Raw genomic sequence first — 26,644 nt, forward strand, 5'->3', positions numbered from 1 at the left:
CTACTCATTTGACTGACCTTCCCTCTTAATCATAGAGCTTAATCAGTAAATACCTACTTGCTTACCCCGGCCCCAGCTAATGATTGTTCTAATCTTTAGATCAGAACTCTCTCTACTATGATAGTTTATCAAAGAAGTGGTGACAGGCATGCTCCTCTACTGGTTTCCCTGGTAACCAATGAGCCAACCTGATGTCCATTCCCCTGGTAACTGGGAACCTCCCTCTCCCTCAGGTAGCAAAGACTGCTGCCATGTCCTGCCTGCCATCTGCCGTCTGCTGTGGGCTGTCACTTCAAGACCCTTTTGCTTTTGTAAGATCCTCTATTCATTAAACCAGTGATGTCTTTGTCGCTGAATTCAGGCTCTTTCTTCAGTCTTGAGAATGGGCAGTTTCAGGGCTTGCAGGCCCGTAGGGTGCAGCCCAACAGAAATTACACAAATTTATCATCAAACTTTCAAATTATTCATTTGTTTTTGTATTAGAATGGACTCATGGTTTCAATTTCTATTCAGTAGATTCGTGTTGTTATGCAGTGGAATAATAATGTATTATTAGAATTTATTCTGATGCCCTGGTTTGGCCAGTGAGAGCCCCAACCTGGTGTCTGTGACCTTTTCACATGCCTCCATATTCTTTTGAGCATTTCCTTACTTTCTGGTACAAAAAGATGACCGAGGCTCATCTTGTCCTTTCTCTGCCTGAGCCTTGGAATCAGCCCATTTTCCAAGAATCCCTGGTATATTTTAGTTTAAAATGGTATTTAGAAACTATCAAATAAAAAACAAATTCAGACTTAGGTAAGGAAAGACTTTTTTCAGTAAGACTACTGCAGTAGGGGAGGGGATAGCTCAGTGGTAGAGCATGTGCTCAGTACGCAGGAGGTCCTGGGTTCAATCCCCTGTCCCTCCATTAAATAAATAAATAAACCTAACTACCTCCCTCCCCTGCAAAAAAAAAAAAAAAAAAAAAAAGGAGTACTGCAATACAGGAAGGAGGACTACATTTTGAAACTAAGATCTTTTTTTATCTGACTGAACTTTTTTATTGAAGTGTAGTCAGTTTACAATGTTGTATCAATTTCTGGTGTACACCATAATGTTTCAGTCATACATATACATACATATATTCATTTTTGTATTCCTTTTCATTATAGGTTACTATGAGATATTGAATATAGTTCCCTGTGCTATGCAGTAGAAACTTGTTGTTTATCTATTTTATATACAGTAGTTAGTATCTGCAAATCTCGATCTCCCAATTTATCCCTTCCCACCTCCTTTCCCTCTGGTAACCATAAGTTTGTTTTCTATGTCTGTGAGGCTGTTTCTGTTTTGTAAATAAGTTCATTTGTCTCTCTCTCTTTTTTTTTTTTTTTACGATTTCACATATGAGTGGTATCATACGGTATTTTTCTTTCTCTTTCTGGCTTACTTCACTTAGAATGACAGTCTCCAGGTCCAATCATGTGGCTGCAAATGGCATTATTTTATTCTTTTTTATAGCTGAGTATTATTCCATTGTATAAATATACCACAGCTTCTTTATCCAGTTACCTGTCAATGGACATTTAGGTTGTTTCCATGTCTTGGCTGTTGTAAATAGTGCTGCTGTGAACACTGGAGTACAGGTGTCTTTTCCAATTAGCGTTCCCTCCAAATCGATGCCCAGGAGTGGAATTGCTGGATCATATGGTAAGTCTATTTTTAGTTTTTTTTTTGAGGAATCTCCATAATGGCTGCACCAAACTACATTCCCACCAACAGAAGGAAATTCCCCTCATGGCCAAGATTAGAAGAACTTGAGCTTATGTCTTCCCACAGGGACACCAAAATTACAACTATTTACAGAGAAATATTGATGAGAAAGACCAAATCTAGCAAAAAATATCTTCTACAACTAAAGATATAAAGAAGGAACAACAACAAGATGGGTAGGAGGAGCAGAAACACAGTATAGCCAAGACTCATACCCACAAGTGGCCAACCTATTAATGGGGGGATAATTACAATTGGAGAGATTCTCCCCAAAGAGTGAGGGTTCTGAGCCCCATATCAAACAACCCCACCAGGGGTACTCCACCAAGAAAATGAACCCCCAGAACATTTGACTTTGCAGGCCAGTGAGACTTACTTATGGGAGAGCCAGTGTATTGTTTGAGAAACCTGTAACACTGCTATTTCCACTGGTCTTCTAAAGTTGCACTAAGCTCCCTCTGATCAGGGCAGACCGGAGTGAAAGCCTTTCAGATTGCATGGAAGGCTTACTTCTCACATAGTCAAATGCATGTGCCTTTTACAAGTTGGGTGAAAGAAGTTTCATGCATAGTGTTCTTTCAGTTTATGAAACTCTACCCACTGTCTGAAGCAAGTATAACTAGAAGTGGAGAAGAATCTATAAAAATTTTGAACCATTATGTGTACACGTGAGGCTAATATAAGATTCTAGATCAACTCTACCTCAATTTTTTAAGTAAGTAAATTATTTTTTAGGTACAAAGGAAGATGCTACAGAATCATACAGTATGTTTGTTTTACAAATACAAACCAGGAAAAATTAAATCTCAGTAGATTGTGTTCTAGATGCAGCTTCATGAAAAGAGAAAACTTGAGTTGGGTCTTAAAAGATAGGGTAGGTTTTAAGAAACAGAAAGTATCAAGGCAATCTTTCTGACTGAAGACGTTAGACAAAGGCAGACTGAGTCTCTTTGAATTCTTATAAGAACATCTTAGACTCCAGATGTGCGGGGAGGTAGAAAGGCCACTCACTACCAGGCTGGTGCAGATCTGACCGTGCCTCCTGTGGCTGTCTGTGGTCCACAGCAGGGGTTTTGTTTTCTTTTTTCTAGCTTTCTTTTTTCTCTAAATTTTCTAGATTTCTAATAGAACTTTGAAAGACTATACTCTCATATATTTAAAAAGCTCTATGTAAATTTTGTACCTTACGTGTAAAGTTTTGTTCTGTAAATATAAACATTTAAAAATAATTAGGTTACTCTTTAAATATAAAAAAAGGAAATCATCTATTTCATCTAGATTTTAAAATGTATTAGTATGAATTGAACTTCAAGTTGTGATGAAAAGTTCTAGAATTTGTATCAGAAATAACACTATTTTTAGCCCTATGATGTCTTCTTCTCATATCATGAATCTTACAAATCATCTAGAGGGAACAACTGTAACCCCGTACTGAAGTTCCACGGCAAAAGCCATCAGTGTCTCATCTAAGACTTATTACTGGGCACTGCTGTTTCTGAAAGCTTCATGCTGACAATGAGCATCACTAACATTTAGTAACAGGATAAATCTTTGTCTGGGCAGCTATCACTCACAGAGAGCAACTTTTCTTTAAGTAGTCGTAAGCATCTCTACTACAAAGCAATACGTGCTGAGAGTAAAGTATTAAGAATAAACCAAAACACTTCCCCTTGTGCATGATAATTTTTTCCTCCTGGAAACCTGACCTAAGTGGTAACTGAACTGGGCAACTATGGCATAGATGTAGGTAAACATAACCCCTGATTGCACTAAACTGGAACAAACTATGAAAGAACTCGAAATACCCAATAATGTGACTGAAGCTTTTATCAGGGTATAATTAGGTCTAATTGACAATTCTGACTTTTGCTATTTAAATAAAGGAGTTAAACGAACATATTTGGGTTGCCTTTAGCACCTAGACCAATGCATTAGGAGTGCCAATGAACTCTTGGTAATAACTATAGTCAGGATTAGGACTTATTTCAGCCCTTTAAAAATAACCTTTTGGTCTCAAGTGAAACCTCCTCCTGTTTCGTATTTTTTTCCCATGGCTTTTATCACAAATGTCTATTTATTTGCTTATTCCTTTCCTTCTAGAACATAAGCTCCATGAGGACATGGACTTTGTTCTTTCTTGTTCACTGCTCCCCTCCCAGAACTTAAAATAGTAACTGGTACACAGTAGAGGTTCAAAAAGTACTTGTTGGATGAAAGTTCCTACCAATGCATGGGTGTTATCCAACTAAAATTTTAGGCCACCCCCTCTCTCTCCCTCTTCGGAAACGGCCCGCACCCTGTCTACGGAGTGTGTACCTACTTTTAATCTGAGCACCCAACCCCCACGCCTCGTGGCCTTTCTCTTGCCTTTCAGTGTATCTCTCTGAATAAATCTATCTTCACCCAAAAACAAAAACAAAAACAATTGCCTTAAAATTTTACCGAGCACCTACCATGTGCCAAGCCTCGTGCTAGTAAGGTATAGGGACAGAGTGGTTTTCATCTGTGAGTTTACAGAGCTAACAATCACAGATGAAACTTCAGACAATTTTCTACTGAACAGGAATTTTTTCTTTGTTAAAATGTTATGTAATTACTTCACTCAGGTTTTACATGATTTAGTTCATTTAGTAATACTTTGTAACAAAAGTTTATCTTCAAAATGTTCCTACTGTTACCCTAGGATCCCAGGTATTTCACAGACTACTTCAGTCACTTTAAAAAGCATGCCTGCCCCTCCTGTGACAGAAGCCTGCGTCTGTGGACTGAGTGGGGTCAGCAGTACCAGGCAAACTGAACACCTCCCAACTGCGCTCTACCTCCGAGTCTCCCCCAGGCACTCTCCTTTGATACTTTTCCACAAGTTTAACTAAAAATGCAGGTAATTTAACCTCCTTTTTTAGAAAAGCCGAGCATTTCTTCCCTGCATGCAGTACATCCATAGGGATAATCAGACCTTTTGTAGAATCACGCACCAGTTCCCCTGGTCGTAGTAGCTCTGCAGTACGCTGACGTCACTCAGAGACCGGCAGGCAGCCTCCAGCTCTGCCTCACGGAACACGTGGTAGTACCGATGAAACACAGCGCCCGGGTCACCGGATCCCAACGCACCAAGTGGCTCAACAGGCCTGTCTTTACCAGGATTTCCCGTAAGGTGCCAGGGAACCAGTAAGTCTTGAGAATGAAAAGGAGTCCTGTTAGTGTGAACAGGCAGCTTGGAACTGGTAGCTTTCCTTGAATCGCAGCCTCCCTCCTGAAAGTCACTGATGGAGGGGACAGGACGTGCCGAGTCCTGACTGCCCACGTCAGGCGTGTGCTTCGCAGGCACCTCCTGCGCCAACGTTTCCTTGCTGGTCTGCTCCTCCCTCCCTGGGCTGACTCTGTTTTCTCTAAGGTACTTGGACTTCTTCTTATCATGTTCTTGCTCCATTGCCCAGACATAGATGAGCGCCTTCCCACCAGGTCTCAGGAGTCGAACAAGTTCTCGGAGAGCTGCTGCCCTACGCTCCTGGTTAGAAAAAGGAGGAAAGGAAAAATATAGATATTGCCATTTGTCAACCAGGAGGAGACACAGAGAGGAAACAGGAAGGTATCACTGACTATAGGACTATTTTCAATGAAGATGGATGGCTCAGAAAACCAAACAAAATACATAAAACAGAAAAGAAAAATAAAGGAGAATTTTGTTCTGTGATTGAGGGGGAAAAAGTGTTGAAGAACGGGAAACCATTTTTTTCTTTCTGATAATAACAGAAAGGCATAGAAGGTTTTTGGTTTGGTTTGGTTTTGAATTCAATTAGGTCATAAAGAATACTGAAACTGCCAGTGACTCTGGCACAGGGGGATCTATAACGTTATTGCTTAGATCCTGGAGGGACCAGTAACACCATGGAAAAATAAGATTTTTTCCCTATAAGAAAAATATAAAATATTAAATTCATTTATTTTAAAATTAGGAACCTAGGTGACTGATTAAAGGCAACTGCATTCTCCTATCAGTTACATATCTGAGTTTAAAAAAAAAAAAAAAAGAATAGGAAAAGAAGAACAATAGAATGGAACATGAAAACGAATATACGTATCTATGCGCATGACTGGGACACGGTGCTGTACACCAGAAACTGACACATTGTAACTGATGGTACTTCAATTTAAAAAAAAAGGGGGGGGGAGGACATGAGACTCAGATGTCAGGAATGAGAGAGGGAGCTGAGAAAGCAAGATGGAAAACAGAAATAAAGAAGCTCAGAGGCTGAGGAGAGAGAGCACACTCAAGAGGCTTGGAGCGGATGATTTCTTAGTCTCTTACAGCTAAAATTCTGCGACTCTGGGGATGTAAGCAAGGCATTCAAAAACAAGTAAGAGCCAGGGTAGGAAAAAGGCAGAAATGTGCAGCAATGAAAGCACAGAGTCTCGTCAGACCTCTGGTCAAGTACGCACGACTCCCTGTGGCTCCTCTCCATTCCACAGGCGTTCTTTAAGAAATGGGGGTAAACTGCACGACAACAAGAGAATGGAAAGAAAGGAAAAGCTAAAATAGGGTCCAAATCAGTAAACTCCATGAACATTTCCTGCCACTTGGTTCTTGGAGCGAGAAAGACCATACTTACTGCTGTCGCAAAATGGTGAATGACAGCGATGGAGACGCAGGCATCACAAGACCCACTGCGGACTGGCACTGCCCGCGCGTCGCAGACCACGGCCTGATGCCGCCTCTCTCTGCAGATGTCCACGAGGCTCTGACTACGATCACAGCCAATCTGCAGCAGGCAGAGAAACAATTTCATAACATCTTGTTTAAATGTCATGAAGTTATTAGATTTCATATGCATTGTGAAAGAGTCTAAGACCCATGATATTATCAGTACTTACAGCTCGTACAGGTTCAGATTATATAATTTACAGGGCAGCATTTATTGCCTTAACAGGTATCAAACAGAACTCAAATTAGTGAACAGAACAAAATGACTAGAATAAAAATAACATTGTTGGAAATGGGAGATCCTCATTGGCATCTAGTTGATCACTATTCAGAAATCTAGATCTCTTTGTAATATCACACATTTAAAAATGGAGATTATCCCATCAACACAGACATTTAGTCGTTTGCGGGGAGCGACAAGTAAGCGGTCCTAAGGCATCTCCTACTACTGTATAAACTACCCAGCGATGGCCCAGCCAGCGGGAGGGCAGCTTATTTTTTTTCCTGCTTCTTTATACTTTTCAATATGTATTGCTCGTACCATGAGAAAATAAAATCCTCCCCCAAAAAAGTTAAATAATTTATTTCATTTTTTAAAGCTATTGAGTCTTATTCTGCTAAATACCTCATCTACACATATCAAGAATAAAGTGCTGAAGTCAAAATTTGTAAAATGCTATTGAATTAAACCTTTTAGTACAACCAAACCATTCTACAGCAATGACAACACTGGATGGCAGCTAGCAGCATCCTTTAATCTCTCCAAGCAGGTGAGGCCTAACATGCCTTACACGTATGTCTGTTCTGTGGTAAGTGTCTGGGAGCTAGGACCACCCATCTTTTCTCTGGTTTTGTATGCAGTTTTTCTGTTTAGTTTTATATATATATATATATATATATATATATATATATATATATAGACAGAGACAGAGACAGAGACAAAGAGACAGAAAGAGAGAGAGACAGGAGAGACAGCGCTCAAGTGCGCACCTGCATGTGCAATGTGCACATATAGATTGAGGGAGGGATGAGGGAGCTTAAGGAATGGTAAATCACTAATAATTATCTCTGGATATTTCTTCCTAACCCGGTCTCTACAACAGAGAACAGAAATGTCTGAGTAGATTTCACCTAACAGAAGTAGCCACCTCACATTTACATTTACTCATTTGAATTTTTGATGAAGTGAGCATCCATCATCAGGGCTCCCTCAGTCCATCTGAGAATAAAGATATGAATCTTCATGTCACAACAATTCTGACAAGTTAGCATCTGCCATGCTAATCATACTTAATAGGAATTTGCTTGATTTCTAATTAGTATTAAACAGCTTCTGTCTTCTATCCCACAGCTGCATGAATATCTGAAGTGTAATAAAAGGAACCGAGCTAGAAGTGACGTGTAGCAATATCCCTTTGATATATTTTAAGATGGAAAAGTATTAAGGGCCCATTAAGAACAATAGTGGCACAACTCCCAATTAATAGCCCCCTTTCCTATGTAACATACATTAACTAGCTATTAACTTTTATTTATTTTCTCCCATATCTTATGCCAATAGCCACAATACCAAGATGACGGGGTTGGGATTAACAGACACACATTACTATATATAAACACATAAACAACAAGAACCTACTGCACAGCACAGGGAACTATATTCAATTTCTTATAATAACATATAATGGAGAAGAATCTGAAAAGAAAACATACATATGTCTATACATGTATAACTGAGTAACTTTGCTGGACACCTGAAAACTAACACTGTAAATCAACTACACGTCAGTAAAAACTTAAAACAAAACAAAACAAAAAGATGACAGTACCCCTCAAACAATATGCATATTGTCTTTTGGTGCTCGCCAGGCTTTATTACAATAAAACTCAGCTCATGGAATAAGAAGGTTCAAGTATGCCGAATTCTAACAGATTGCTATGCCTTGGTAAAGGTCAACAAGAAGGAATCCAACCTGCCTATAAAACAAACCCCCAGAGACAGAGTTCGACAGTTACCCAGAGGAGGAAAAGTATTACCTGAGAACCACAGATTAAGCAGAGGAAGAGCAGCCAAACAGAAACTAGAGAAAATTTCCTTCTTCTTCCTGCCAGACTCTTACAGTTATTTGTACAGAGCGCCCCTTTCCACCAACAAGAGAGAGCAGGGGCGATTCCTGTCACAAAGCACTAGGTCTGACGGAGCCCTGACTCACGCTGGCTCAGTACTTCCATGTTTTACTTATGACGTCTGAGTTTTCCATGGTTGAATCATCAGTATTTTTTCTCTTCCCTTTCTATTCTTAAACTCCCTTAAGTTTTTATACCAAATATAGCACCAGGTATTTGAAATTCTCCCTAATAATGCTGCACACTGTCAACAACAGGACAGAAACTGGCTTAAGTATAAATACCCATAAATAGCAGAGGATTCGTAAAGCTACGTATTTCTGTATACTGGATGGAGATAAGTGACGATAAAAACACATATTGGTTGGGCTTAAAATGTATACTTATACTTCTATATAATTTTTAAAATCTTCAGCATAACATTAAATGTGCAATTTTGGAAGAACGGGTGAAAATGAAAAAATATCAAACTTAGTAATAAAACTAAACAAGGTTTCATTTTTCTCCTATTAAAGTATCAAGAATATTTTAAAATCAAAGTATACCACGGTGATGGCAGTGTGACACAACTTCCTCTCATAAAGCATTGGTGACAATACAAACTGGCTAAACCAATTTTAAAAAGCAATTTGGCGAAAAAAAAAAAAAAGCAATTGGGCAAACCATTTTTTTAAGGAAGATTAAAAATGTTGACAACTTTTGACCCAATATTCTTCTGAAACTTTACCCTAATAATCCAAAATATGGAAAAAGGTAAACAGACTAATGAAACTCCCTTTTACTGAGCATCTCCTATATGTTAAAGCAGATTCTTTGTGTACTTATTAACCCTTATAACAGACACACTCTGAGTTAGATATTATTATCACCGTATTACTGATGAGGAAACTTTGTGTCAAAAAGATAAGTAACTTGCCCTAAGCTGAACAGCAGTTAAGTGGTGGGCAGGGATTTAAACCCAGGTCTTGCACACTCCAAAAATCCATGTTCCTCCTTCTTGTCGTATTGTGTTTAATATACATGTTCACTACAGTGTTATTTATAACAGCCCCAAACTGCATACAAACAAATGTCAAGTAACAGTCACCTCTTAAAATATAATAGAATCCAGGAATGATATAAGATTACATATCAAAATGGAAACACTAAGTGACATAAATGAGTTATCATATTGTATACACACTCACGACTGTATAAAAAATTCATAGAAAAAATATTGGAAGGCTATTCCTCACGATAAACTAGTTTACAAGGGTATCAAGGTTATAAGAGAATACCTTTCCCTTCATATATATGTTTTCAATGGAGGTACAGGGGATTGAACCCAGGACCTCATGTGTGCTAAGCACACGCTCTACCACTGAGCTATACCCTCCCTCTCACCTATTTTCTGAATTGTGCCCAAATTACTTTTATTTCTTAAAAAATACAACATTTTAAAACTATTAACAAAATATGCAATTATAGAAACATCAGAGTGGCAACATATAGTTTAAAGGGCAGAGAAATGAAATGAAAAGATCATACTAAACTCTCGATTTGAATTCTGGCTTCAGCAATAATTAGCTGAATAACCTAGGAAAGCTACTTAATATCTCAGAGCCTCTGCTTCCTCATTATAAAAATACCTACTTCTCAGGTTAATATGAGAATCAAATGAAATGGTGTATACTAAATATTTCAATAACCATAAAAGTGCTTTGCAAATGTTACTTATTATCATTATATGGAACAAAGGATGGGAAAAAAAAAAAACAAAACCAACCTCTTGTCCTGAGGGGAGGGTATAGCTCAAAAGGCAGAGTGCATGCTTAGCATGCATAAGGTCCTGGGTTCAATCCCCAGTACCTCTTCCAAATATAAATAAACCTAATCACCTCTCCCTTATAAGACAAACAAAAAGAAACAAGTAAAAAACTCTTGTCCTGGATTCTAAATATGAAGAGAAATCCACGTATCCTACTCTGAGTTAAAGCCCACCCATCCTGAGGCTGTCACATTCCCTTCAAGGCTGCAGAACCCAGCACTACGGATGTCCTAGTCTTCACGTAAGGAATTGAACCTGAATTCACAGGTTTGCTCCTTACTAGTCAATAAACCAGTAATAAGTTTCTAACATGTGCCAAGTAAGTGGACGAGAAAACAGACACGATCCCTGCCATGTCCGAGCTCACAGCCTGGGGTCCTGTCACCACAGCCAGCCTTTAAGGATCTCTCTTAGTGGAATGCCATGGAGCATGGACCCTGCAGTTGGAGATGAGGGTCTAATGCTTGTCCAGACACCTTGTAACCTTAGGCGGTTTTCCCACTTCCCTATAACTGCACTTAGCACACAGCAGGTGCTTAACATTGCTAGTTTCCTTTCTGTTCTTCCCTTTACCGGGTAGTCAATAGTTAAAAAACAAAGCAAAAGAAAAACAGAAATGTATAAAAGAGACCTATATAAACATATTTCCAATTGTTGTATCATTGTAGACTCCAGACACCATCATCATCATCATATTTGCAATCCCAACTGTTTGCAACAGCCAAGAAAGTCCATACTATGCATTAAGTAATTATTTATCTAAGAAATGCATTTGGACTGAGGGTGCTCTGAGGCCAACGCACAAAATATTACCCAGTGAATAAGCTACACCAAGCTCTCGGTATGCACATCTCATCCATTATTGGTATCATTATAAAGGCAGTAAGTTTCTTGAAGGTATAAAATCTTTCCTATAAAATTTAACTCTGAAAATAAAGCCAATGGCTAGTGCTGATCCTAGAAATGAAGAAGTCTAAAAAAGAAGTATTTCTTAACCAGAATACAGAACTTCTGAATTAAAGAGCAGAAGAACAAGCTTATGCATGACTCAGATATAAGAACAGATTCACCACATACACTTCTAAAAGAAATGAAAAGCAGTTCATAAAACTATTTCCAGGAGAGCCCAAGCTAGTATTTCAAAAGTACATTTTGTTGAGGAAATTATATAAAATAGTGATATTAATAATTTTTTTTTAGTTTCTGAGACTATTCTACATTGGAATAGCTAGAATGAATGTCTCAGGTCACATCCACTCATGAATGTCAAGAAATGCACATATTTTCAGGCTTAAAGCTGGCTGCTCAAAATACACTCCAATATCATTGCTCCATCCAGGTCAGAGCTTCAACAGCTTTAAAAGCAGGTTTCTCTTTTATTGCACAGAATTCCATTTCCTGTAAAATGAAAACCCTAACTCCAGCTGAGACAAGTAGTTCTCATTTATTCATTGAACCAGCACCTACTGAGCCTTCAGGGAAGCAGGCTCCAGGGACAGGGGACGGGGGGACACGCGGACTGCCGCGGGTCAGCGAATGCAGACCGTGGACGGTGAGCGTGCTCGTGATTCTCTAATTCTTCTAAATTTATTCCTTGCTGAACCAGCTTCCGGTTTTTGGTTCAGTTTATCAAGAAATCACTTCTCTCAACTGTAACAGGACACTGTTATCACTATAACTAAGTCAGTGTAGTTGGCTTCAGCCTAGTTCCACTGACACAAATGATACCTGACTTTATAAAGCCACAGAAATTACCACCAGAAAAGTATAAAAACAGAGCTTACTGAGAAACATTTTTGGACAGCACCTCAAGATTGAAACACCAGAAGATATACTTTGTTTTAAACTGTGGTTAAAGTGGTGACTTTAAGTGGCACATCAAGAAGCTATTTCCTCTTCAACATGAACAAACAAAATTCACTGGACCTTATTCTTTATAAACTGAAATTTGATTGTAAACATGATGACAATATATGAACATTTATGTCTTATCTTGATGAAAAGCTATCTTTCATCTGCCTCTTAATGCACACTCTCCCTTTCCTCAGGTAGTTGTAACTTTCCTTGTATAACAGTATCTATGGTGAGGTAAAAACAGAGACTACGAGCACCGGACACACTCCAGCAGCCCATGAACGCCGATGCTCTCACTCTCCTCACTCCTGTCCTCCCTCCCCTGATCTTGAGGAAGCAAAGCTTCTGCCTTCACAGAGCAGCGCTGACATGAGTATTTACAACAGTGCTCTAATGCAGAGAGAACCTCCTACTTCCCAGCATCCGGGGAAAAAAGTGATCCATTAGAAAAGGAAATTACAACAACTGAAAACAGAAGCTTTGGCATCAGACAGAAAGAAGTGGGCTCAAATCCTGGGTCTAGCACTATAACCTTGGTCAAATTTTTAATATACCTGAGCCTTAACTTCCTCAACAGTAAGACTAACTAAATAAACTAAATATTTTTTTCCCTCTACTATGAGTAAAAGAACACTAGATTGGGAGTACGAAGGCATCATTTCAAGTTGCAGTTATATTCTCTAACCAAGGAAGTAATATAACCTCTGTGAGCCTCAGTTTCTTCATTTATAAAAGATGGATAAGGGGGAGGGTACAGCTCAAGTGCTAGAGCACATGCTTATTTAGCACGCACAAGGTCCTGGGATCAATCCCCAGTACTTCCTCTAAAAATAAATAAGTAGATCTAATTACCTCCCCTCAAAAAAATAAATTAAAATTTTTTTAAAAAGATAGATGAAAATACATCTTTATATTTCTTATACTAACAAGGATCTAAGCAAAGAAAATGGTTTCTATAAAAATCCTCTATAACCTGTAAAGAGTTTTATAAATAAAGGTTAGCTTTACTGATAAAATAATCTTCTTAAAAAGCAGAATCTGAAGGGGCAACAAAATAAAACAAAACACCTACAAAAAATATGAGCATGCCCATAAATTTCTATGGAAACAAAAAAGAATGAGTGTGTTCATTATAAATTTTCTGCATTGAACTAAAAACACAGCATTATATCATGAGGAAGAAGGTGATAATAACCCTTACAAATAAAGCAAAAAGACAGCCAGAAGCAACAACTACTCGCCATATATAACTCCTTATTGACGCCAAGGTACTTTCCATTTCCACATCCAATATCAGCAACTAATGAGCCACTCGGCAAAGCTTTCAAAAACTCCACGACGCGTGGCCAAGGGGTGTGTCTCGTGCTGCTGAAGTGCCCGGCGATCCCTTCATAAACTCGATGGACGTATTCTTGCTCTAGTCGTGAGGCTTCTCTGTCACTCTCTGGAAACGATGGCGGAGTCTCCTTCGTCTGGCTGTCACAGACCAAAGAGTAACCTAATGAAAAGAATAAGGCAGTATTAACCATTTATTTTTATCCATATGATTCACAAGGCATATTGTTTTCTTAAAAAGAAAAGCCAGTCAATCCACACGTGAAGCCTAGGGTAAAGCAGGCTCTGATTCATCAGGTAAAAACGTAGCTCTCTCCCAGCACGTCCGAGCATGTACATGAGGGTCTAATGTAAGAAGTGGGGGACTCATTTGCAACAAAATGTGCCTGCAGTCCTGCATGCCTTATATGAAGATGCTTATTTCATCTTGGGATCAAGGGTCTTCTTATTCAGGAAAGCATGTTATGGGCCCAGCCTAACCAGAAGAAATTCAGCAATTCACAAGACAGGGTTTTTCTCTTGGCAGGTGAAGGAGACACATATTCTGGGGGCCCTAGGACTAGAAACAAAGTGTCATTTCAGTAATAATCACAAGGGTATTATAACATTAAATAATGATCCTAAAGAGACAAAGATGGTAAGTCATAGAGTCAAGATTTAAACACAGGCAGTGGAAACTCCAGAACCCACATTCTCAATGACTACACTGTGCTGCTTCCTTCAATAGAATGAGCAAACGCTACGGAGACTGCCACCAAGTAGAGAAGATGACAGAGGAAATTTAGGATACAGTGTCTCAAATTAATTTTGAAGTTGTTCCCTATTCTCTGCAATAATGTCTAAAACTCATTTTCAAGCCTTGCCTGCTCTCTGCTATGCTATAATTTCCTTTTGTCTTCAAAGTCTGTGACACACAACATCCTTTTACATGTGGTATACTAGACAATTAAGGAGGCAATGTTTCCGGAGAAACCACAGACAAGACTAAGGCAATAATCAGAAATCATGTGACAGCAAAGAATTGGGCCGTAGCACTGATGGCTTCAGGAATTTTCCCTAAATATAACTGGAAGGTGCCAAACCTTGAATGGAGGTGGAACGATCTAGTCTCTACTAATGTGTGAAGTAAAGCTCTAAACATTTTAAGAAGACATTTAAGAAAAGGGTAGCCCCAGAAATCTTGAGAGCTCTAAAACATACATGTGGAAGCAGATGTGTTATATTATGTTGGTTACATGAGAATTACAATTACACTACAATACACATTACAATTGTCTTAAGCTGGTCTTGGTAAAAATTTCATTCTCTTGAAAATTATGAACATCTAAGTTATGTAAAGGGAAGATCACTTAAATCCACAAATTTTGACCAGAAGTATCCAAAAGATGGCCTTGAACTTTTAAATAATCCATAAACTGAATATACAATCAGAGCTTTTTACAGCATCCCTTACATTAAATTATTGCCCATGAAAATAATATTTAGGTAAAAAAACTAACTTGTCTCTCCTACTCTCTTCAAGTTCCCTGGAAACAAGAGCCATGCTTTATTTTTCTATACCTTATTAAGCTACTAGCAGTGTTAGACATTCATCAAATACTAAATAAGAAATTTTTAATTGATAAAAATATTTTGATGGTGTTTTAAGTCCTCAATGACACTTTTAGCAAAAGAAACAAAAACCTGTTAAAAACCTATTTTAAGTCACTAACATGAAGATAACAAATACAAAGATTCCAAGTTTTCTAATAGGATAGTATCTTGTAGATACAACAGGAATTTTTAAATTGAAATATTTTTCAGAAAATGATTAAATCCAAAAGCTTTGGGGATGTAAAAAGATTCTTCCTATCACTGTCATTATAAAATATTACTTACAAAATGAAAGGGGTTTTTATTCATTGAGTCTGAGAAATACAGGTCATGATACACTTGTATAGATAATTCAAAACAGTATTTTCTTGATAAGTTTTTGAGTACTCCTTTCCAAACTGACTAAAACATAACCCTCTATTTACCCTCTAAAGTTATCTACTTACTATAGAAAGATTTGTCATCTCCAAATTCCCTGCTGGGTTAAATGAGAAGTAATTTAGGAACTGTTCTAAAATTTTTTTTGTACAGTGATATTTTAATGCCCCCAAATTGTAGCACTCTTAACTGTGACTTCGATAAATATTTGGCATCCAACTATGCTCAAGTACTATGTTTGAGGAAAATAAACATGAGTAATATGCAGTTCTTGCCCTCAGGGAATATAAACTCTAGTGGAGGTCGTTAAGAAAAGTATACATAAAAGAAATAAAATTAAATTAAAGTATATGTAAATACAATACAAGGCAGAATATGAGAAATGCCATTTGAGATGTTAATACAAAGCTCTTCCCAGTTCTGATGGGACTTTAAAAGATTTTCATACTGGATTTACTCCATTTTACAGTAGGACCAAAATTATATACTTACGACAATTACACGGTGTGTGCCTCACTTTCCTAAATGTAAATGATGTCCGTATTCCTCGCTTGCTTAAAGTTAAGTCTTCAACATCACCGGTGACAACTCCGCTCTTGTGACCCCTGGATGCCTGAACAGTATCAAATTTTCTGGGTGTGATTCTAAAAACAATAGTCAAATTAATTTATTTAACACTGTATTAATAAAAATATTTTAGGTCCTTTAAAAATATTAAGGGAACAGAATAAATCCAGAAGAATATAGTGCAAATATCTATATTGGGCTCCCTGAATTGCTAAGCATTGTAGAAGAAAACAAAGAAATAGAAGTCTCTGTCTTTTAGGAAATTATCCGCAGGGTAATCATTAAAAGAATTTACAACTAACAAACTATTCAAGGGGGAAAAACAGAATAATAACAAATATTTAATTAATACCAATTACAAGAAGGAAAAAACAAGGAACAGATGGGACAAAGAGGAAACAGACAGTAAATTTAAATCTAACATTGGTTATTATGTTAAATGTAAAAGGACTAAAAAAATCCAATTAAAGAACAGAGAATTTTAGACTGGTATCCAACTACATGCTGATTACTAGAGACATATATAGATAAGGACATTATAGATAAGGACAAAGGATGGTTGAAAATAAAACAATAGAAAAAAAAAAGGTACACAAAAAGCAAATCTTCCATATATACCTAGCAAAAACAAAAGAAAAGTGGTACAGCTAACTAATCAGAAAAAGCAGACTTTAAGGCAATAAGTATTAAGAAAGAATAAAAAGGAACATTTCATAATAACAGTCAATCCAACAGAAAGCTATAAAAACCTATATATATATATGCACCTAAGAGCACAGCCTCAAAATAATAAAAAGCAAAAAGTGAAAAAAAATCTAAAAGGAGAACCAGAAAAATACATAATTATCATTGGAATTTCTAATATATCTATCTCAGTAAATGATATCTAGTTGAGAGTCAAGGCCATCAACATCAGAAAATAACAGACAATGAGGGGAAGAGAGTATGATTAATATGGATACAATAAGTAAGGAGAGGGAATAATAGCTCAAGTGGTAGAGTGCATGCTTAGCACGCAGGAGGTCCTGGGTTCAATCCCCAGTGCCTCTGCGAAAATAGCTAAATAAAATAAATCTAATTACCCTTCCCAAAATTAAAAAAAAAGAGAGTTCTTTAGATACAGACAGACAGACAGACAGACAGACAATAAGTAAAACAAAAATTAAAAAATAAAGACATGTACAAGTCATTTGCAGATTTTAAGAAAGTTTAAAGGGAATCTTGGAAGTAAGATCAAATTTTTGAATGGGAAAAAGGAATCATTTGGTAAGAAAATGTGGTCTTTTCAAAGTTAAATTTACAGAGTGAAATGCACGGATCTTAACTGTACAGTTCATGACTTTTGACAAATGTACACAACCAGGTAGCCACCATCCCAATCAAGATACAGAACGTTTCCAGTTACCCAAGGAAATTCCCTAGAGCCCTTTTCCAGTCAATCTTTCCCCACCTCAAAGCAACCACTATTCTGATTTCTATTAGTATAGTTTTGCCTGTTCTTGAATTTCATATACAGTTGGCTTCATATTTTGTGACTGGCTTTGTCCATTCAACATAATAATTTTGAGATTCAGCTGTGTTGTTGTGTGTTTCAGTAGTTCACTTTTTTTTTTTTTAATTCACTGAGTAAAATTTCATTATACGAACATACCACAATTTATTTATCCAAAATCTGAAAGAAATTACACTAAATCATTAGATCAATTTAGGAACTGATATCTGAACAATGTTAAGTTCCCTATCCATGATCATGGCATCTCTAGCTGTTTCGATCTTCTTTAATTTCTCTCAGCAATGTTTCATGATTTTTCAGTGTATACGTGTTGTATATCTTTCATTAAATTTATTCCTAAGACTTAAATCTTCTGAGGCTGAGTTTTCTGCTTGATTTACTCTAGTAAGGCTATCTGCCTGCAGAAGTGTGTTTCATACTCACAGGAAATGTATTAAGCTTGAAAGATCTCAGCAAATTATTAAAAAGCATGATTTTATACTAAAGTTGTTGAAATCTCTTTTATCAAGTATCAGATACATTTACTACACATTTAGAGAAGAGAAAGATCAACCATATAATTAAAATGGATTTAATCCTAAAATGAAATAATACAATGTATTTCAATTCTCAATTTTCATTTGGTCATTGTTATATTGTTTCACTCAATCTGCTGTTAGAAAAGAATTTCCAAATGGCAACAAAAGCAAAAATAAACAAGTGGGACTACATCAAACAAAAAAGCTTCTGCACAACAGAGGAAACTATTAACAAAATGAAGAGGAAACCTGTGGAATTCCCCTGGAGTGGGAATTCCTATGGAATGGGAGAAAATATTTGCAAATTATAAGTCTGATAAGGGGTTAATATCCAAAATACATCAAGAACTGATGAGGGCCAAGATGGCGGAGTAGGAAGACCCTGGGCCCACATCCTCCCATCAGCACACCAAAAGCTAACTATTTACAGAGCAACTGTCGATGAGAATGACCTGAAGACTGGCAGAAAAGATCTTCAACAACTAAAGATATAAAGAATGAACCACAATGAGGTGGACAGAAGGGGTGGAGACCCACACCCCCAGGGTCTGAGACCTACATTAGGCTCCCCTGCAGGTACTTCACTGGGAGGACAAGGCCCCAGAACGTTTGACTTTGAAGGCCAATGGGGCTTAATTTCTGGGGAGCCAGAGGGCTGTGAGAAATAGAGATTCCACTCTTTAAGGTGGACACAAAATCAAAAGCAGTCATTTGAAAGGAGCCTGGGTCAGATCTACTTCCTGACCCTGAAGAGCCTCCCAGAGAGGAAGAGGCAACTGGGACTTACCTTGGGGACAGGGATGCTGGCAGCAGCCATCTGGGGGAGCTCTTCCTACCATGAGGACACTAGTGCTGGCAAGAGCCATTTTTGAATTCCCCCTCTTGCTAATTAGGGCTGGGACCTGGCCCTACTCTCTGGCCAGAAAGAACCAGTCCTGGGATCCCCCAGGCCAAGTAGGTTGCTGAGCAGGGACACAGCCCATCCACCAGCAGGATGACTGCCATAGGATCCCTTGAGCCCCCAGCAGCCTGGGACCTGTCCCCACTCACCAGAGGGTCCAGGACCCCTGGCCCCTGCCTGCCCACCAGAGGGCCAACACCAGCTTTGGGACCCCCAGGCTCCCAGCCAGAGAACCCAGGATCTGGTTCCACCCACCAGTGGGCAGATACCAGCCCCAGGACGCCCTGGGCCCTGATCTACTCACCAATGAGCTGATACTAACTCCAGGACACCTTGAGCTCCTCAGATAGCTGTGCCAGGAACTGGCCCTGCCCACCAGCAGGCCAACAGTAGCTCCAGAACGCCCTAGGGCTCCCTAGTCAGCCACCTCCTGATCCTCCATCATCCACCAGCAGGCCAGCACCAGCACCAGGACTCTCCTCACCATGCAGCCAGGCATGCGACCGTGATCCACCAGCAGCAGGCAACTACCCACAAGTCCTCGCAGACTATCGGGTTGGGGGCAAGCCATGCCTGCCAGACTACCCACAGCAGTCAGCTCACCACAACAGAAGGACTCATGCAGCCCCACAGAGGGCACCCCCAGAGCATACAGCTCTGGTGTCCAGAGGGGAGTGTGCTGCTGGGCCCGATAGGACGTTTCCTATAGAAGCCCATTAAGCAAAATGAGGTGACAGACGAGTATGTTCCAAGTGAAAGAACAAGATAAAACCCCAGAAGAAGAACTAAGAAGTGAAGATAAACAGTCTACCCAATAGAGAGTTCAAGGTCGTGATCGTAGACATCATCCAAGAACCCAGGAGAAGACTGGATGTACAGAGTGAGAAGCTAGAAATTTTTAACAGAGTTAAAAAATATAAAGAAGAACTAAACAGAGCTGAGGATCACAACCACTGAAATAAAAAAATATATGTTGGAGGGAGGAGAGCAGTGGTAGAGCACAAGCTCAGCAGGCACAGGGTCCTGGGGTCGGTCCCCAGAGCCTCCATCAAAAATAAACATTAAAAAAACATAGCAGAAGGAGTCAACAATAGATTAGATGATACAAAGGAAATGGATCAGAGAGCTGGAGACAGAGTAGTGGAAATCACTAAAGCTGAAAAGAAAAAAGGATAAAAAGAAAGGAGGACAGTTTAAGAGACCTCTGGGACACATCAAGTGCACTAATATTCACATCATAGGGGTCACAAGAGAAGAGAAAGAGAAGGCAGCAGAGAACATATTTGAAGACATAAGAGCTGAAAACTCCCCTCACCTAGAAAAGGAAACAGACATCCAAGCATAGGAAGCAGAGTCCCAAACAGGATCAATTGAAAGAAGCATCTACCAAGACACATTGTAATTAAAATGGCAAAAACCAAAGGTAAAGCGAGAATGTTAAAAGCAGTAAGGGAAAAGCAACAAGTTACATACAAGGGCACTCTGACAAGGCTATTAGCTGACTTTTCAGCAGCAGCTCTGCAGGCCAGAAGGGAGTGGCATCATACACTTCAAGTCATGAAAAGGAAAAAACTTCAACCAAGGATACTCTCCCCAGCAAGGATTTCATTCAAATTTGAGGGAGAGATGGAAAGTTTTACAGACAAGCAAAAGCGAAGAGGTCAGCACCTCGAAACCAGCTTTACAAGAAAGGCTAACGGAATTCCTCTAAGCAGAAAAGACCACAACAAGAAACATAAAAACTATGAAAGGAAAAAGCTCATTGGTAAAGGCAAATATACAATAAAGGTAGTAGATGAACCATCTATAAAATTAGTAGGAAGGTTAAAGATAAAGTAAAAACAAAAGCAAACATTATAAAAATAAAGTTAGGATAAAATATATTATCTATAAAATTTTAATATAAATTAAAAGGAAAATAAGATAAAACTGACTATAGTTCAATCTATGTAACCACTCCAAAAAAAAATCAATACCTCATACAACTCAATTACAAAAAATAATCTGATTTTAAAAAACAGGCAGAAGATCTGAATAGATTATTTTTCCCAACAAAGACATACAGATGGCTAACAGGTACATGAAAAGGTGCTCGACATCACTAATCATCAGCGAAATGCAAATCAAAGCCACAAGGAGACTATCACCTCGTATCGATTAGAATGGTTATTATCAAAAAGACGAACAGTAACAAGTGTTGGCAAGGATGTGTAGAAAAGGCAACGCTTGTACGTTGTTGGTGATAATATAAACTGGTGCAGCCCTATGGAAAAATAGTAAAAAAAAATTTTTTTTTAATTTAAAAACAGAACTACTGTATGATCCAGCAATTCCACTTTCTGGGAATTTACCTGAAGGAAACAAAAATACTAACTCAAAAAGATATCTGTGGGTGGGAAGGGATAAATTTGGCAGTTTGAGATTTGCAAATGTTAACCATTATATATAAAAATAGATTTAAAAAAATTTCTTCTGTATAGCACAGGGAACTATATTCAACTATCTTGTAATAACATTTAATGAAAAAGAATATGAAAATGAATGTATGTGTATATATGCATGACTGGGACATTGTGCTGTACACCAGAAATTGACACATTGTAACTAACTATGCTTCAATTAAAAAAATTGTTTAAAAAGATATCTGTACCCCCGTGTTCACTGCAGTATTACTTATAATAGCCAAGACATAGAAACAATCAGGCACTATGCTAAGTGAAATAAGTCAGAGAGACAAAGACAAATATTGTATGATCTCACTTATATGTAGAATGTAAAACAACAACAACAAAAAACAAACCTTATAGATACAGAAAACACATTGGTGGTTGTGGGGCAGGTGGGGTGGGATGCAGTGGGATGGGAGGAGGTGTGTGAAATGAGTGCATGTGGTCAAAAAGTAAAAACTTCCAGTAATAAAATAAATGAGTCCTGGTGCTGTAATGGTGACTATAGTTAATAACACTGTATTGAATATTTTAAAGTCTAAGAGAGTAAATCTTAAAAGTTCTCATTACAAGAAAAAAAATTTTAACTATGTGTGGATAGTTGTTAACTAGACTTAACTGGGTTAACCATTTTGCAGTATATACATTAAAATAATTAGTATGCTGTACATCTGAAACTAACAATGTTATATGTAAATAGTATCTGAACTTAAAAAAAAAACAAACAGAAAATTTCCAGGCTGACAGCTGGAAACTATTTACTTTTGAAAGTAATTAATTCAGAGTATTGAAAAAGAACTATTTTACAAGTTGTAACTGAGCAGGACCCTATGGGGTCTTCCTGGGACAGCCCCCTCCCCCACATCCTCCGCTGTAGCTCCTCTCTGAAGTACCCAGATAATAAATAGTGTCCAATGCACACTTCCTGAGTTGTATTACAGATGCTACAACTGCTACCAAATGGAAGAAATTAACTACTTGATGACCATGAGCACCCATGACCTACTGGTGCCTAAGGACTGAGTATGTTAATTCCATGACACCACTTTGTTACTCCACCATCAGCCAATCAGAGAATTGTGCACAAACTGATCACATACCCAGGGATGCCCCTCCCTCACCTTGCCTTTAAAAATGCTGTGTTGACACCCGTGTAGGAGTCCAGGCTGCTAAGCACTGACTGTCCTGGACTCCTTGTACGGTGCCCTGCAATAAATGCAGCGTTTTCCTCCCCCACAGTCCAGTGCCAGCAGACTGGTTTTACTGCACATGGGCAAGTGGACCCAAATTTGGTTCCATTAACAAGAGCCTGATGTTATTTTTTAAAAGATTTTACTTCATTTTCCAAAAATTAATTTTTGATTATTGACCTTGTAAGCTACAACCTTGCTATATTTACTTATTACTTCTAGTACTTGTTTTGTAGATTTCCTAGGATTGTCTACATCTACAATCATAAAGAGTTTTACTTTTTCCTTTCAAATATGTATGATTTTTCTTTCTCTTGAATTATTATACTAAGGTATCTAATATAATATTAAATGGTAGTGATGAGAGCAGACATCCCTGCCCTGCTCAATGTTTTAGGAAAAAGCATTCAGTATTTTACCATTAAGTATGATGTTCCCTGTGGGGTTTTCATAGATGCCCTTTGTCAGATTGAAGAAGTTTCCTTCTTATTCTTGTTTGCCAAGTTTTTATCATCTGTGGGTGCTGAATTCTGTCAAATATGTTTTTTACATTAATCAAAATGATTACATTTTTTTCTCCTTGTTCTTTTAATGTGGTAAAATTACATTGTTCGGTTTTCAGATGTTAAACGAATCTTGTAATCCTGGGATAAACACTTAGTCTTGATGTGTTTTCTTTTTTATACATTGCAGGAATGGGTTTTTTAATATTTTGTCAAGGACTTTTTTCACCTCTGAGAGATACTGGTTTGTAATTTTCTTTTGTTGTAATGTCCTTGACAAAAATGTTGGTGGTAAGGGTAACGCCAGCCTCATAAAACAAATTGTGAGGAAAGCTGCTTTAAAAGAGCTTGTGCTAAAGGCAATTTTTCAGAAGTAAAAGCAAGCAATCATTGCCTGAATTTCTACGGTTGTTATTCTGACAGCTAAAAATGATTAAAACTATGGTGTTGAACAAAGTCAAGGTATTTCAGAACAATGAATATTTTGAAACTCTTATTAGCAATTCTTTTTTGGGTACTAAGCAGTTCTGTATTATGGTTCTCTGAAATGAGTTACTTGCCTAGAGTTAAGTCTTAGGCAAAGGTCAAGCAGTACTTAACTGCTTTTGGCACCAATCTCAGATTTTTAGAAACAAGTAATCCATATGTTAAAAATAATTAATTCTTTAAATACCTCTGAACATCTTATTTCCCCTGGCACTCAAATTATAACCTAGTTGGGAAAATATTAAATAAAACCATTTTTACAGACTTAAATAATAATAGTTCAACACAATATAAAAGACACCACAAGCCAGCAGGAGACAATACAGCCTTTAAGAGTTAAGGGAGAAATTGTTTCAGGCTACTATAGTCAGAAAAAGCTTTATACATTATAAAGGAAATAAAAGTTGAGCTCTATATTAAAAACAAAGTGAAAGGAAAGGAAAAGGAAATTTACTGCAGTAAGAGCTGACAAAAGTGTGGCGGCTACAAGGCACAGTAAACATCCAGATAAAAGGGAGCAAACAAGTTTAGCTGCAACATCACAAGCACAGAGCCTGGAGCCCGACGGCCTGGCTTCTGAGCTCACCTCTGCCACTGAATGGTCTCATAACTTTGTACGAATTATGTAACCTCTGTATGCTCCAATTTCCTTTACAAATGGGGACAAAACCATGAAGAAACTTTCCACTGTCACAGTTTGAGTTAAGTGAGTTAATATATGTAAAGCTTTTAGAACCATGCCTGGCACAAAGGAAATGCTCCAAAGACAATTTAAAAAGGCGAGCTCACACAAATTCATAAACTACCGCATCCCACAGCCAGTCAAAGAACATAAATGAGTAAAGCAGGTGGGTCTGCAGAGAAACACACTGTTTGCCATTAAGCACACAGGAAGGCTTCATTTCAAAAAAATAAAGCATTGTCCTCCATTTTTCTTAAAGAACACGTTCCTGCTCATTCCAGCTTTCCCCCCATTTTAAAAAGACATGTTTAAGAAATATTTAATTTCCATTTAATGCTGTTATAAGATAAAAACAGTAGTACAAGCATAGTGATAAATGAGAACTGATATGCAGCCTTAGTTCAGGGAATCATAGAAAGTGGCAGGAACTCTAAGAGAGACTGAAAACGCAGACCTCATCTAATGGCCACTGATAATCAGCCGCTGCTGCCAAGAGATACTGAATGTTTCCAGAGCTTCTCAATCTTCAAAGGAAGCTGAACATTCAGATTCCTGTGTAAAAGCTCCTGATTTTCATCTGTAATCAATTTTTAAGAACGCTACAATGTTGACCACCATTGCCCCAGCCAAACAGCCTGGGTGCTATTTTTGAACCACGTGCTGGCCGTTGGCCACCTTTGATTAAGGGCATGGTGGCTGGAATAGTAAACTTGAACTATATCTAATTAAAAGTGTTTGGAATTGGCCAAGTTAATCAACCTTCTTTAACAGTGCTTTCTAGTGCTTTTTTTTAAGCAGAGAGAGCAAAATATCTTTTATCAAAGTTTATTTCTACAGTTTATATATGTTTTTTAAGTGCATTAAAAGTACTTTTTCAGTTTATTCTCCCTTCCACCCATATTCCGACGAACCCCTCAATAGTTGATACACCATTTGTTTGGTCAAGTCTCTCTCTGTTCCTGTCTCGGTGTGTCTTCCCTCCCCACCCTCCCCTCCTTCTCTCTCTCTTCTTAATACACACACACTCACATTACAGGTAATGGGTATCAATGGAAGCCTCTACAAATACTACTGAGGGTTCTTTTCCCCCTGAAAATACTGTAGACAATTTTGATTGTACAGAAGGATTTTAAAATAAATATTACCTGCAATTCACTCTTTTTCAGAGATCCTAGTCTTAACATTTAACAAGAAAATAATGTGATCAAAATGATGTTTAGGAGAATCTATCTATGCTACTATCCAGAATAAATTAAAATAGTTTCATCACATAGGCCCACAGAAAGTAATTTTTTATTTTGTATTTGCTGTGCTACCATTATTCTTAAGTTTAAATGTTACCAACAGTAAAAATCCTTGAATCCCCCCAAAATATAAAATGTGAATATTCTCAAAATTCCAGGAATACTTTAAACCATAAAATCATGTCACCATTTTCAATGACTGGAAGTGAAAATATTTTAAATGGCCATAAAAAAAAAAAAATCAGGCAAATTTAAGCCTCAGTGCACAAGATCAGGCCATCTGTTTTTATGGCTCATTTATAACAGGTTACAAATTCATTTACATGTTCACTTCCTTGAATTTTTATGAAAATGTGTCAGCTAAAATCTCCAAGCAGGGCAGTATTCCTAAGTGCAGAACTCAGCAGTATTTTAAGTGACAGTATGTGTAAATTGTAGCAGTGTGATGCTTCCTCCTCAAAGGCTAAACATTTCTTCCTGCCACAGTGAACAACCCATTTCTTTCAGACTAGATTTAATCAATCAAACTCTAATTGAGGGACATTCTATTAAACAAATAGCCTTCTTTAAAGTGGAAATGTCATGAAAGAAAAAGAAGAGTTGAGGATTTATTCCAAATTAAAGGAAAAGGAAAGAGAACTGACAACTAATGCAGTGCAGGGTCAAGGGCCACATCCTAGATCAGAGGAGGGAAAACCTACCATGAGGTACAGGCAGATTCTCTCCTTAACCAAACTTTAGTCAAACTCCTCTCTGCCCAGATAGTCCCCATCCATGGGCATGACCTTGAGCCCAATTTTAGCGAGAATCCTACTAAGTCAGTTTGGCCAGAATCCCCCACCCTCGATTTCCGATCATTCTTGGTATCTGACCGAATTCCCTACGGTCATCCTCCCCGCCCCCACCCCGGGGGATGTCTACCCATCCCACCTGCCTCCAGCAAGAGTCCTGCGGTACGTTCAGCCAGAAGTCCCCTCACCGCTGATGCTTCTTCCCAGTACTTTTCCATCTGCCCACGCTGCCCCACCTCCAACCCCAGGCT

At 38.1% G+C, this 26,644-nt stretch overlaps 1 protein-coding gene across 8 annotated transcripts in view; it reads right to left on the reverse strand.

The window, feature by feature from the left end:
* LOC105068463 (CWF19 like cell cycle control factor 2) overlaps positions 1-26,644 on the reverse strand; it is a 234,241-nt gene that overhangs the window by 103,289 nt on the left and 104,308 nt on the right. For all 8 annotated transcript variants that reach the window (XR_012503771.1, XM_074356909.1, XM_074356905.1 and 5 more), the window contains 4 exons: positions 16,044-16,195; positions 13,487-13,743; positions 6,366-6,515; positions 4,712-5,263 (listed from right to left, as the gene is read on the reverse strand). Coding sequence is in view for 7 of the 8 variants with exons in the window: in XM_074356909.1 (XP_074213010.1) it covers positions 4,712-5,263; positions 6,366-6,515; positions 13,487-13,743; positions 16,044-16,195 (1,111 nt within the window). In the remaining variant the exon portion in view is untranslated. The remainder of the gene's footprint in view (positions 1-4,711; positions 5,264-6,365; positions 6,516-13,486; positions 13,744-16,043; positions 16,196-26,644) is intronic.

The sequence above is a fragment of the Camelus bactrianus genome, chromosome 33 (genome assembly GCF_048773025.1).
Source record: "Camelus bactrianus isolate YW-2024 breed Bactrian camel chromosome 33, ASM4877302v1, whole genome shotgun sequence".
Lineage (NCBI taxonomy): Eukaryota > Metazoa > Chordata > Mammalia > Artiodactyla > Camelidae > Camelus > Camelus bactrianus.